The sequence below is a fragment of the Ctenopharyngodon idella genome, chromosome 8, assembly GCF_019924925.1.
Source record: "Ctenopharyngodon idella isolate HZGC_01 chromosome 8, HZGC01, whole genome shotgun sequence".
Taxonomy (NCBI): Eukaryota; Metazoa; Chordata; class Actinopteri; order Cypriniformes; family Xenocyprididae; genus Ctenopharyngodon; species Ctenopharyngodon idella.
In genome coordinates, this window is record NC_067227.1 from 27,791,104 (window position 1) to 27,805,604 (window position 14,501).

The 14,501-nt window shown below is 35.0% G+C and overlaps 2 protein-coding genes across 5 annotated transcripts in view; one reads left to right on the forward strand and one right to left on the reverse strand.

Moving 5' to 3' along the window:
* dab2ipa (DAB2 interacting protein a) overlaps positions 1-14,501 on the forward strand; it is a 113,399-nt gene that overhangs the window by 36,846 nt on the left and 62,052 nt on the right. The window lies entirely within an intron of this gene.
* On the reverse strand, positions 1,275-4,722 carry LOC127517426 (antimicrobial peptide NK-lysin). Its single transcript, XM_051903018.1, has 4 exons — positions 4,522-4,722; positions 3,733-3,797; positions 1,840-1,938; positions 1,275-1,712 (listed from the first exon to the last, which is right to left on the reverse strand). The coding sequence occupies exons 1-4, from the start codon at positions 4,562-4,564 to the stop codon at positions 1,554-1,556; spliced, it is 366 nt and encodes a 121-aa protein (XP_051758978.1). The 5' UTR covers positions 4,565-4,722; the 3' UTR covers positions 1,275-1,553.

Here is a 14,501-nt window from a genome sequence, read left to right on the forward strand (position 1 = left end):
ACCATTTAAAGGCCTTTGCAGGTGTTTTAAGTTAATTAGCTGATTAGAGTGTGGCACCAGGTGTCTTCAATATTGAACCTTTTCACAATATTCTAATTTTCTGAGATACTGAATTTGGGATTTTCCTTAGTTGTCAGTTATAATCATCAAAATTAAAAGAAATAAACATTTGAAATATATCAGTCTGTGTGTAATGAATGAATATAATATACAAGTTTCACTATTTGAATGGAATTAGTGAAATAAATCAACTTTTTGATGATATTCTAATTATACTCATCGTTATTCTAACATTACTCCACTAGTCTCTATGTATTCTGTTCTTTTTTTGTTATTTAAATAACAATTTTTTTTTTTTTTTTAAAGTCACAAAAAAGAGTAGCCTATAGCACACCTGAGTTGCTGTTCTGGAGAATTAGGCCTTTCACCTTCCCCATGGCCCACTTGCAAGCCCAGCACAATCCAGGGAGTTGTTGGGCTGGTGCCATCTCACCCTTACAAGACAACAAACACAACATACAGCATATTAGAATAAATAGTTTAGATATGACAGTTAGAACCTAACGAGTAGTTCAAACAGGAAATAACTAGGTGTTATATATATATATATATATATATATATATAGCCGTAAGTGGCAATCGTTGGGGTCCAAGCTTAAATGGCCCATGTGAATGATAGTTAGGGTTTGATAAAGCAGGTTAACAAAAGATGCTGGTGAACTGACTTCCAAAGGAAATCACTTTTCAGCCTTCAAAAATAATTTTAATCATATAATATATTTCTGCCTGTGGTGGGATAGACAACAGCAACACGTCACTGTCAATAATTCACTTCCGTATATAGTCACCACAGCCTCGCAGTCGCAGTAGCATTTTTCTGAATATAACCTGCAGGTTACCAGCGTGTTTTTATGCCCGCTGCATGCAGTGCTAGTATTGTTTATGTTATGATTACAAAGTTATATAATGGGCAAATTTTTGAACACATTTGTTTGTAAATATTGTCTAAATGTGTGCAGTTATTATGTATTTTATGATAATTATTTATATGGTCACATATGTTTGTTCATACTTGTCACTCAAGCCCATTTTATTGTATAATTCTTTCTGCAGATGGTCTTCTTTGCTGAGTAATTAGCAAAATTCAAGAAATTATGAGTTTGAAATGGGCATGAGATAGACCAAGAAACGGACCAATAAAATAATATGATTGTAAAAGTATCTCCAAAAATCAGAGAAGAGGAGTTTAGCATCATGCCACACAAAACATGAAAGTTTGTTCACACATTTATTTAGCAGTTTATTGCAGGAAAAAATACAGTGAAAGCTGAGTGTATGTGACAAATATGCAAAAAACTTCATGTCATTTCCGCTTTCATTTGTAGCAACAGACAGTGTGATATACAAAACCACAATAATCACACCATTAGCTCTATAGTGAAGAATTTCAGCAACGTTTCCAGCTAAAGATAGCACTCAAAAAACAAAGAAAAAAAAGACATTTTGCATTTCTTCGATACATAGGAGAAAGGCCATTTACTCTATGCTCTTTATTAGCAAACACCAACATGAACACAGATGGTTCTTGCGTCATCAGTAGTTGAAAGTTCTTCAATCAGAACACCGAGATACTTATTCACAAATATCCTACACATGAATTTTAGGAATCCAATCTCATCACAGACATGTGACAGCGCCCGTTTAATGTCACTCTGTAGGAAAAGAAACAAGCAGAATCAACATTACTCCACTAGTCTCTATGTATTCTGTTCTTTTTTTGTTATTTAAATAACTTTTTTTTTTTTTTAAAGTCACAAAAAAGAGTAGCCTATAGCACACCGGAGTTGCTGTTCTGGAGATTAGGCCTTTCACCTTCCCCATGGCCCACTTGCAAGCCCAGCACAATCCAGGGAGTTGTTGGGCTGGTGCCATCTCACCCTTACAAGACAACAGACACAACATACAGCATTAGAATAAATAGTTTAGATATGACAGTTAGAACCTAACGAGTAGTTAGAGTAGTTCAAACAGAAAATAACTAGGTGTTTGAAAAGCATTGTCAAACTTCTCTGCATCTGGTCATGGTTTCGGTACGGTTTGGTATGCACTGTGTCCAGGGAAAAAAAGGACTACTATCAAATAAAATAAAGAAAATAAGAACAAATAATCAAACTACAAGCAACAGCACAAATAAATACAGCAGAGCAAAGATACAAAAAAAAATAGGTCCCACTTTATATTAAGTGGCCTTTACTACTATGTACTTACATCAAAAAATAAGTACAATGTACTTATTGGGTTCATATTGAATTGCAAAACACTTTTGCTGCTATTTAGGTGGGATACAGGTAAGGTTAGGGAAAGCTTTGGTGGTGTGGGTAGGTTTAAGGGTAGGGGTAAGGTGTAAGGGATGGGTCAACAGTGTAATTACAAATGTAATTACAGAAATTAATTACAGATGTAATTACATGCAGGTGTTTTTAAAATATAAATACAATGTAAAAACATGTATGTACACAATAAGTGCATTGTATCAAATGATTAATTTAAATGTAAGTACATAGTAGTTAAGGCCACTTAATATAAAGTGGGACCAAAAATAAACAGTGCTTTTCAGGTACAAAAATGGAATAAAGTAGCTAATCAAATATAAAAAAACATTGCATATAATCTCCACTGTATAAATTAAATAAAGATTAATCATTATTAATAATTATTTAAGTTACAAAAGCTATTCAGTCAAGATCAATGAGTGATTTCCTTGTCTTTTGTTGTTTAACATTAAAAACACATACAGACAGCAGTGAATATTAGGCTGCTGTCACTGTGAATCCAGTACACTGATACTGAACACATGCGTTCCTTCTTGAGTGTTTAAGTTCACTTAAGACATAACCTACTATGTTTGCTAGGATACACGCTAAGACGGGAATGTTGACATATTTTTGTGTGAATTTCTCTGTTTAAGTGCAAGACTTGAAAGAGAACTCAATATTTGCGCGCTGTACACGTGCTTCCGTGTGCGTGCTTATTTTCGTGATTTATCACAACATTTTTTTCTTTTGTCAAATCAACTTAAATAATTCATGTGGTTCAGATAACATAATATTTTGAGTTTCAGTTGATTAAACCAATTTCCTTCATTTTAGTAACTCAAAATTTTCAATTTCAATGAACTCATAATTTTCAGGCAACCAGGTAACTTACTTTTTTAAGTTAAACCAGCAATTCTTTTTTACAGTGTGAGAAGATTTGTGCACTCATCCGAAGCGCGCATGCGGAAGCGTGCGTACAGTGCGCAAATATTGAGTTCTCTTTCGCGTCTTGTGCTCGAATGTCTAAATTCGCAAGGCTTAAATGAGTTTAGCTTAAACACAGATAGAAACGTGCTGTTCAGGTCTCACTTGTGCTCGCGCACTATCAACACCCGGGTGATGAGGTTATAAATGACTGGTCATATAGAGCATATGGCACTCGCATTGAACAAAGTTTAGGGGAAGCCAGAATGCGTATTCATCGTCAGAAACATACATGAGCCTAACAGTTTCTGTCTGTTTTATTTATTTTTAACAAACCATATTATAGATGCATATGCGTTGTCGGATATGAAATGAAGTGCATGCCGAAACGTGTGTGGAGAATGGTACGGTTCAATTTTTTACAGAGAATCATTACACCCTGGTCTTAGTGTGATGCAGTTGTCCATGAAAAACCATGTTGAAGACAACTCACCGAGATTTGTTCAAGTTCATCTTCAGTAAAGTTTCCTCTGTGCATTTCCATGTCAAAAGCACAAACTGTGAGGGGGAAAAATGCACCATAAATGTAGCACACATTAATCCCAGTTGACAAAAGAAAACTCCCCTGCTATAAACATTTAACAAATGAGTTCATTTAAACCATGAGAAAATGAGATCGAAACAGTAAAAGCTAAATATAGTTCATCAAAGTTGTCCTAAGACAAGATGGGTATTGCATTTTGGTTTTAGGACAACTTTGTTGAAAGATTTTGATCCACTTCAAATGTTGACTAGTGTACATAAATGTAACCTGGTTTAAACAATAAAAACAACTTAAACTATTTTAGCTGGTTCACCTGGTGGCTTCTTAAATGACTAGATAAAACTGTCTGCTGTTTTTGCATGACCAGCATTGTCCATCTTTATCCAAATAGGACCATCTTCACTGTAAAAAATTATTTTCATGATTTGTTATGACAAGATTTTTTTTTATCAAATCGACTTAAATTATTAATGTGGTTCAGATAACATAATATTTTGAGTTTCTGTTGATTAAACCAATCGCCTTCATTGTGTTAAATCAAATGTTTAATTTCAATTAACTCAAAATTTTAAGGCAACCAGGTAACTTGCTTTAGGTTAAACCAACAATTCTTTTTTACAGCATTGGAATGGTCCAAACTGGTCTATTTTTTCTGCTTTTTCTTTCTTCCAACTGAACTCGCATAGAAAAGGTAAATAATGCTAAAAATAATTACCAGTTAACCAGTACTAATTTTACCTGAGGATATCAGCAGGGTGGCCAGAAGAATACACCGGAGCATCTTATTTGAAAAGTCTGAACACAACAAGACTGAAAACTCTTTGTTGATTTTTTTTTTTGGTTTGCTGCAGATATTTTTGATCCACTCTGTTAAATACACATCTGTCTTCAACCAGAAACCACAGATGGTAGAAGTGTGAAGACCATTAACACCCCCAGCATGTCATTTCTGGGGTATGAGAAATAACTTTCAGTTACACTTTATTTTAAGGTGTCTGTGTTATAGTGTAGCACTGAGTAATAATAATTAAGTACTGTATACTTACTATAGGGTTAGGGTTAGTATTAGGGTGTGCTTTAGGTTAATTGGAAGTAATTAAGCACAATTTATAGTAAATACTATAGTAACTACATGTAACGTGTAATAAAGACACTGTAAAATAAAGTGTTAGCTAACTTTCTTACTGTAAAGTACTACTCAGAGCATGTAGCCAAAATCTGCATGATTAGCTTTATGTGTGACACGAACATAGTTTATTAACTAGACTAATCTAACATACACACACATAGGCATACAGTTTAGCAATGGAAAGACAGCGGAAGCAGAATACAGGAAAGCAAGAAGTTATAGCACTGTTTGTTTGAAATTCAGCAGATCAACAGCCTTGAGCAAACCATCAGTTAGTTCTAATGCACCCTTCTTTAAAAGGCCTTTATAAATTGATAGATATGACAATGTGCAGTGTGAATTCAGAAATTATCCTTTTGAATCAATTTCAAACAGGGTTGATGCTTGCAACTAATAAAGAACAAACCATGTGCACAGCAAGCTTCTACACCACATACAGCATTTCCTCATCTCTCAAAACACAGTGTCAGTTTGCACCCATGCCTAAAGCTGTGTGAAACTCTCTGAACCAAACCACTATACTAATGCAATCCAAAAATTGGCCTTAACTATATATACTGAACAACAATACAAAAAAAAATAATAATTTGATTAATATTTATAAAATACTACTGACAAAATGTGTATATTAAACTACACGCTGTCACATGAACTATCAGTAACTGGTTAGTTAGTTGTGTGTCTTTGATTCACTTAAAAGTACCCACTTATTACAGTCATTTATTTGGGATTTGCACTGCACTGGCTTGCTGTATGTTTCTGACTCATTAAAAAGAACCGACTCATGAGATTCATTCATTCTGTTATCACACTACACTGCTGCAGATGTTTTTGACTGACTGCAAAAAGCAAAAAGATCTGACTCAGTAGAGCAGGGGTTTTAAAAGTCAAAGACAGTGGGCTACCCTTCTGACACAATGTACACAATGACCCCATCCATACCACAGGAAACCTAGCCTAATATACTGTAAGTAAAACTACATAGTATTCACTGTATGAATTAAATATGAGAAGTATGAAAAAATATGAAAAAATATATGAAATATAAAAGTTATTCAGGTAAGAGCAGTAAGATTTTCTCTTTTTCTTTTGTTGTTTGATTAACATTAATGACACAGGCAGCAGCAGGCTTATATTAGGCTGCTGTCACTTTAAGACCTAATCCACAAATCCAATATATCGATACACATCAGATTTCTTTCCCAGCTGTTTATGTTCACTTAAGATATAACCCACTGTGTTTACTCGCCAAGATGGGCATTTTGACACATAAGTGTGTGTATTTGACTGTTCAAGCGCAATAAGCCACGAATGAGATCTCAATTCAGGATCGAAATAAAGCCACAACACAACGGAAACAAGCCACAGCACAACGAAATCGAGCCACAACACAATGAAATAAAGCCACAACACAATGAAATAAAGCCACAGCACAACGAAATTGAGCCACAACACAACGGAAATGCTCCCGACCACTAGGGGGCTCTCAGAGCTCAGTAAAGTTAGTTTTCCTTGCTAATGTTCTATAGAGTCGGCAGTGATATCAATACCATGATTAGCTTTAACAGTATGTAACCACTGTATATCGACATGAAATATTAATTCAAAATCAAATTATACGTTTTAACCACTTGGTGGAATTGGCAGACGTTCCCGTCATCATGCGCCGTGGTAGCACGTCAAATCATTCACAGGTATAAATATGAAGCTATTGAGCACATAGTTGGTTTTGAATTAATATTTCATGTCGATATACAATGTTTACATACTTAAAACTAATCATTGTATTGATATCTTTGTAAGACTGTCGACTTTATAGAACAGTGCCAAGGAAAACTAACTTTACAGAGCTCTGAGAGCCCCCTATTGGTCGGGAGCATGTGTTGTGGCTCGATTTCGTTGTGTTGTGGCTTGTTTTCGTTGTGTTTTGGCTTGATTTAATTGTGTTGTGGCTTTATTTCGTTGTGTTGTGAACTTATGTTTGCTTTTTTAATTTCGTTGTGTTGTGCACTACTGGGCCACCGTAATATACCCATCACATCAACTTCTGCACTAGAGCTGATGGTGTGATTATTGTGGTTTTGTATATCACACTGTCACTGCATATTAAGTTTTTTCATATTTATCACATACACTCAGCATTACACCATTGGTTTTTTTTTCTTTCTGCAATAAACTGCTAAATAAATGTGTGAACAAACTTGCATGTTTTGTGTGGCATGATGCTAAACTCCTCTTTTCTGATTTTTGGAGATACTTATCAATCATAGTATTTTATTGGTCCGTTTCTTGGTCTATCTCATGCCCATTTCAGACTTGAATTTTGTTAATTACTCAGCAAAGAAGACCATTTGCAGAACGAATTATACAATAAAATGGGCTTGAATGATATGAGTATGATCAAGCATATGTGAAAAAAATGCATAATACAGTAGGTACGGAAAGTATTCAGACCCCCTTAAATTTTTCACTCTTTGTTATATTGCAGCCATTTGCTAAAATCATTTAAGTTCATTTTTTTTCCTCATTAATGTACACACAGCACCCCATATTGACAGAAAAACACAGAATTGTTGACATTTTTGCAGATTTATTAAAAAAGAAAAACTGAAATATCACATGGTCCTAAGTGGTTTTAAGTCAGGGCTCTGGCTGGGCCATTCAAGAACAGTCACGGAGTTGTTGTGAAGCCACTCCTTCGTTATTTTAGCTGTGTGCTTAGGGTCATTGTCTTGTTGGAAGGTAAACCTTCGGCCCAGTCTGAGGTCCTGAGCACTCTGGAGAAGGTTTTCGTCCAGGATATCCCTGTACTTGGCCGCATTCATCTTTCCCTCGACTGCAACCAGTCGTCCTGTCCCTGCAGCTGAAAAACACCCCCACAGCATGATGCTGCCACCACCATGCTTCACTGTTGGGACTGTATTGGACAGGTGATGAGCAGTGCCTGGTTTTCTCCACACATACCGCTTAGAATTAAGGCCAAAAAGTTCTATCTTGGTCTCATCAGACCAGAGAATCTTATTTCTCACCATCTTGGAGTCCTTCAGGTGTTTTTTCATGTGTCTTGCACTGAGGAGAGGCTTCCGTCGGCCACTCTGCCATAAAGCCCCGACTGGTGGAGGGCTGCAGTGATGGTTGACTTTCTACAACTTTCTCCCATCTCCCGACTGCATCTCTGGAGCTCAGCCATAGTGATCTTTGGGTTCTTCTTTACCTCTCTCACCAAGGCTCTTCTCCCCCGATAGCTCAGTTTGGCCGGACGGCCAGCTCTAGGAAGGGTTCTGGTCGTCCCAAACGTCTTCCATTTAAGGATTATGGAGGCCACTGTGCTCTTAGGAACCTTAAGTGCAGCAGAAATTTTTTTGTAACCTTGGCCAGATCTGTGCCTTGCCACAATTCTGTCTCTGAGCTCTTCAGGCAGTTCCTTTGACCTCATGATTCTCATTTGCTCTGACATGCACTGTGAGCTGTAAGGTCTTATATAGACAGGTGTGTGGCTTTCCTAATCAAGTCCAATCAGTATAATCAAACACAGCTGGACTCAAATGAAGGTGTAGAACCATCTCAAGGATGATCAGAAGAAATGGACAGCACCTGAGTTAAATATATGAGTGTCACAGCAAAGGGTCTGAATACTTATTTCAGTTTTTCTTTTTTAATAAATCTGCAAAAATGTCAACAATTCTGTGTTTTTCTGTCAATATGGGGTGCTGTGTGTACATTAATGAGGAAAAGAAATGAACTTAAATGATTTTAGCAAATGGCTGCAATATAACAAAGAGTGAAAAATTTAAGGGGGTCTGAATACTTTCCGTACCCACTATAACTGCAGACATTTAGTCAATTAGACTGTATTTACAGTCAAATGTGTTCAAACGTTTACCCATTGTATGTTTGTAATTGTAACATAAACAATACTAGCATTGCATGCAGCGGGCATGTTACACACTAGTAACCTGCGGGTAGTGTTGGGGAGTAACTAGTTACATGTAACGGAGTTACGTAATTTAATTACAAAATAAATGTAACTGTAATCCATTACAGTTACTAAGAAAAAATGTGTAATCAAATTACAGTTACTTATGAAAATGTTAACGATTACATCTGAATATTTTCTGTAAAAAGCTAGGATATGTTGAATAATATTAATTTGTTTAATTGATTTCTTTCCCAAATTGCATTGACTGCTCTAAAATATGAGACTCCAATGTTTCAGGAGTTTAGGACACAGAATAGGACACATGCTTATTCAATAACTGTTTTATTTCCTATTTGGGTTTATGTCAATGCCTTATGCTTTATTATTTAAGATTAACTGTTTTTTTCAAGGCATTGTTAGATGCCAGTGTTTCCTGTCATAGCCATGCAAAGATTTGAATTCAAAAATATCATAGCTATTAAACTATATCTTACTATATTTTAAATCTGCATTTAACCTCAGAATGATTTCAAAGTAAAAAGAGGTGCTAAAGTCTGATTTTGTGATGGCTATGCTTTCAAACTAAATTATTATAATCTTAATTCACGTGATGAAGGATTTTTAAAGTCTGACAGTAATCAGTATTGAGTACTGTAAGGTTAACCTTGCCTGGTTTAAATGTTTAACAGTTGAAAACATTTATTAGAAATTTAGAAAAGTAACCAAATGTAATCATTTACATTACTTTAATTGAAAGTAATTGAAATAGTTACATTTAGGGGTGTTACAATACGCTGATATAGAACGATACATTGATTATATGTCTAACGATATGATGTATCGATGCACCGCGTAAAAAATCGATACCTGTAGATTATATTTAAGAGGCACCTTTGTTTTCACACTCTCCACATTTTCACACAACGTTAATCTATGCATTTTCTCCAAGGCTTGCATTCTGTTTTAAACTACCGCACTAACAGAGCAATCGCACCAGGGTTCGTTTTAATCGAACCAAACATGCCAAGTGTGAAAACACCATTACCCGTTCAGAGTAACCTATGATTAAGGGCCTTACTAAAGGTGACACTTCATAGATTATCTCTCACATCATTAGCCACTAGGCCACACTTTACAGCATAGAAAGTGTTTACTGTGGATTACAGTCATAGCGTGACACACACAGCTTTTCTGACTTTCTGTTTGTCGAGATTAGTGGAGCAAAGGGCACTGGACTGCACTTGTCGACTAACTCCTGACTGCAGTTTATTGAACTCAGTTACAAGGTTAATCCCAGCAGTTGTTGCTAGTCGGATAAAGCAGGTGTCATCACGCACCCTGAGGAGAGACAGCATGTTTTTGCTGCTGCGTTGTGCTCTTCTTGCCTAGGGCGAGAAGCACCGGTCCTAATGACTCTCTTCGCAGATAAGTGAGCGACGCGGCCACAGCTGGCTCTGAATCCTCGGGTCAGCCCGAGAGGAGAGAAGGATTAGGCACACTGATAGAGTTAAGCCATCGGTTTATAGACCTCAATGGGCGTCTAATGGGGAACAGTCCTTGGAGGAGATGCAATCAGTCCTGGTTGATTCATGCTTTAAATGAGACAGATGGGAAGCGAATCTTGCTGCATTTAGCTGCAATGTGGAACTACTGCTCAGCAGCACCAGTGCCCACGCTTTCCTGTGCTTGTTGCACACCCTCTTGAGAAGGGCAATATTTCCCCCTCGTGTCCTTCACAGTGAAGTAGGTTGCAGAGTTGATGAGCTGTTGTGTAAGAACACATCCTTACCGATCTACTGTACTGCTAGTGTACAACTCAATTGGGACAGGTTACCATGATGCCAATATAGATCACAGGTTTAATCATGATTTGATTGAGCCAGCTAGTTTAGATTTGGGAGGCCGAACTTTCGCTTCAGTATAACTTGCAGTCTATGTCGTAATTTAGTCAATTTTAGCAATAGCAATATAGTAATTTACAAGTTGATTAAGCAAATGAATTTCTTTAACAATGGCCACTTTTGGCCCAGTCTTAAGACACACTCTTTACACTCTCACTAGTTTTTTTTGTTTGTTTGTTTGTTTGTTTGTTTGTTTGTTTTTGTCCATTAACAACGTCCAACAGCATATAATTGTAATAAAAGTAATAATTTTTTTTACCACAATGTAATTTCCATTCCATTTTTTTTATTTTTAAATAAAATGGTAAATTATTTTGTTTTTACAATTAGCATTCTGTGTCTCACAATAAAAAATAAAAAAATGAAGCAATATTAACTTTAAACATTTTTTGATGTGGTGGAAATGACGCTGGGAAAAGCTGTAATTTTTATTTTTTAAATATTGAATCACATTTATTTTTAATATATACAAATTAATACTGTCAAACGATTAATTGCGATTAATCGCATCCAAAATAAAAGTTTGTTTTTACATAATGTATGTGTGTACTGTGTATAATATGTATGTAATAATTATGTAATTATGCACACATGCATGTATATATTTAAGAAAAAAATATATACATGTGTTATATTTACGTTATATTTATATATAAAATATTTATTTTTATATATAATATAAATTATATAAATATATATACAGTATATACATGCAAATATTTCTTAAATATATATGTATGTGTATTCAAATATACAAAATAATTATGCACAGTACACACACATATATTATGAAAAAAATAACTTTTATTTTGGATGCGATTAATGACGATTAATCATTTGCCGCACTAATAAAAATATAATGATTAATAATATTTTTTTTTAGAAGTTAATTATTTTTCAGCAAGGATGCATTAAAAGACTTTTAAATTGTTGTGAAATATTTCCATTTCAAACAAATGCTGTTCTTTTGAACTTTCTATTTATCAAAAAATCTTGGGAAAAAAATATTGTGGTTTCCACAAAATAACAATGTTTTAAAAAATATATAAAAATCTTATTGCCCCCAAACTTTTAAATGGTAGTGTATATTAAAAAAAGACTGTTGAAAAGCAGCAAAACTAATTGAAGACTGTATGACAAAAAGTTTCCGCTATAGTCCATGATAGATTGTGATCATTTATTGAGAAATCTGTTAGTTTGAATAAAAAATCAAGTCATTGGACATAATTGTGCCTAAAGTTGAAGAAACACTCATGTATATGCACTTCATTAATTCTCTTTAAGGCCTGTATATTTATTTTCCAGTGGTACTTGTTGCATTCAAATATTGGCATCAGTCTGCCTCTACAGTTTACCCCCTACCAGAAACCTAAGATAAACAGTTATTCCACTGCTTTCAGCTCACCCATTTTGCTTAATTACAGAGCTAAACTAATGACAGGATCTATTAACTGATGCAAGACAGAATGAGCACTGTGTTTGTAAGCATGCTTGAACGTGAACGCCCCTCGTGCATGCCGATGAGTTGTGTATTTGGCTCCTGCGGGGCCACAAGAGAGTCCCGCTGTCTCAGGCGATACAGAGCCTTTCGTGCAAGTACGCCGAACCGGATCCACGCTAATTGATCAGGATCCCAGGCTTGTCGGAACAGGAGGAGGAAGGGCAAAAGTGCGCCCCCATGCTGTGTGGACCACTTTGAGAACCCTGGGAGAAATCCAATACCTTGCTCTGGTGATATATGCAGACATGATCGTTAGGAACCCAGGGTTAAGGATTTCCCCACAGGCCCTGGTTCTCATGCAGAGCAGGCAGCTTCAGGCTGTGGGCTCCTCTGCATTAAGGCTCAGGCTAGACTGTCTGGCTGCGAACAACAGATAATGACATTAGATGTATTGTTTCAGCAGATGCTCAGACACATTCAGGCTCTTAGCAGAGGCTCGCTGCAGTTGGGAGTCTTGTTTAGTTGTTATCTGAGAGCGTGTTTCTCATGTTCGATAACGGCTGTTATGCTAAGTGCCTTCATGGTAGACTGAACCCAAAGAACTTGTTTTCACACTGTAAAAGAAATTGTGATTTTGCTCATTATATCACAAACTAGTGTTGTCATAGAAGACATGGCTTTTCTGAGCTGCACAAGGGGTGAACACTCCAAAAAGTATTGTTGATGAGTAGTTTTTGTTGTTTTTTCCAGTAAAAAAAAAATAAAAAAAAACTTTAATAAAGAACATCATACTTTTGACCCTGGACCACAAAACCAGTCATACGGGTCAATTTTTTGATGTTGAGATTTATACATCACCTGAATGCTGCATAAATAAGCTTTTTATTGATGTATGTTTGGTAGGATAGGACACTATTTGGCTGAGATACAACTATGAAAATCTGGAATCTGAGGGTGCAAAAAAAAAAAAAATCAAAATACTGAGAAAATCACCTTTAAAGTTGTCCAAATGAAGTCGTTAGCAATGCATATCCACTCACAAAAATACATTTTTGATATATTTACTGTAGGAACAAAATATCTTTATGGAACATGATCTTTACTTAATATCCTAATGATTTTTGGCATAAAAGAAAAATCGATCATTTTGACCCGTACAATGAATTGTTGTCTATTGCTACAAATATACCCATGCTACTTATGACTGGTTTTGTGGTATTTTGGCTTTCTTGTTGAGAATGTTTCATGAGAATGTTGTTTCAAGTGTAAAACAAGTGAAAAATTTGCCAGTGCAATAATAATAAAAAAAAATTAGTGCTGTCAAATCGATTAATCGTGATTAATCGCATCTAACATAAAAGTTTGTTTACATAATGTGTGTGTGTATATATAATTACATTTATATATTATTATTTATAAATATGTCTCTGTATAATATTTATACACACATATATTATGTAAACAAACTTTTGTTTGTGATTAATCGCAATTAATCGATTTGACAGCACTAAAAATACACTTAAACAGCAATTTTTTTTTAAATATGAGAAGAAGTCTTAATATATTTTGCTTTTATATTTAATTTTATCCTGTTTCAAAGGTTTGTAGATGTTTCAACTGGAAATCCATTCAAAAAGGTTTTTTTTTTTTTTTTTTTTTTTTGCATTGAAGGGATACATTTTCTGCTCAGTGTTCAGTATTTTTATCTCATTTTCCAGTAAAAAATATTTAAACGTCCATGAAACAAGATAAAATAAATAAGATATTAAGACTTGTTTTCAGAGTGTATCTATAAGTATAAGTTTTTTTTTGTTTTTTTTTTAACCCATTGGCAAAATGTTTGTTTTGAATATAAACCTCACTTTGTTAGATTTATTCTTAAAACAGGAAAACCATTTGCCAAACTGTGAGTTTTTAATTTAATTGCAAGCTACAGTCTTGTAGTGTGTGCTTGGCATAAGGAGACATGTGAAAGACCTGGCATAAGAGGCCTCTTAAAATATTTCATCTTAAATTAGATGTCTTCCAAGAATGTTTATCTTGTAACCTTGGTGCATTGGCACAATAAGATCTCAGTTCTACTGGTTATAACAGGACTGGCTTATTACTTGTCAAGACACAATTTCAGACTAGGAATAGGGATTTAACCCATTAAAGAGCTTTATCATAACAGAACTCTGAAATAGTTTTCCTTTTTTCCCTGTAAAACATATAAAATTATATTTAATTTTAATTTAGATTTTAATTGACTTTTGTACATTTATATTTCAAGAATCTTTAGATATTTTCCTGGAAAATTAAACAAATACTATGACAATTTCTAGTACA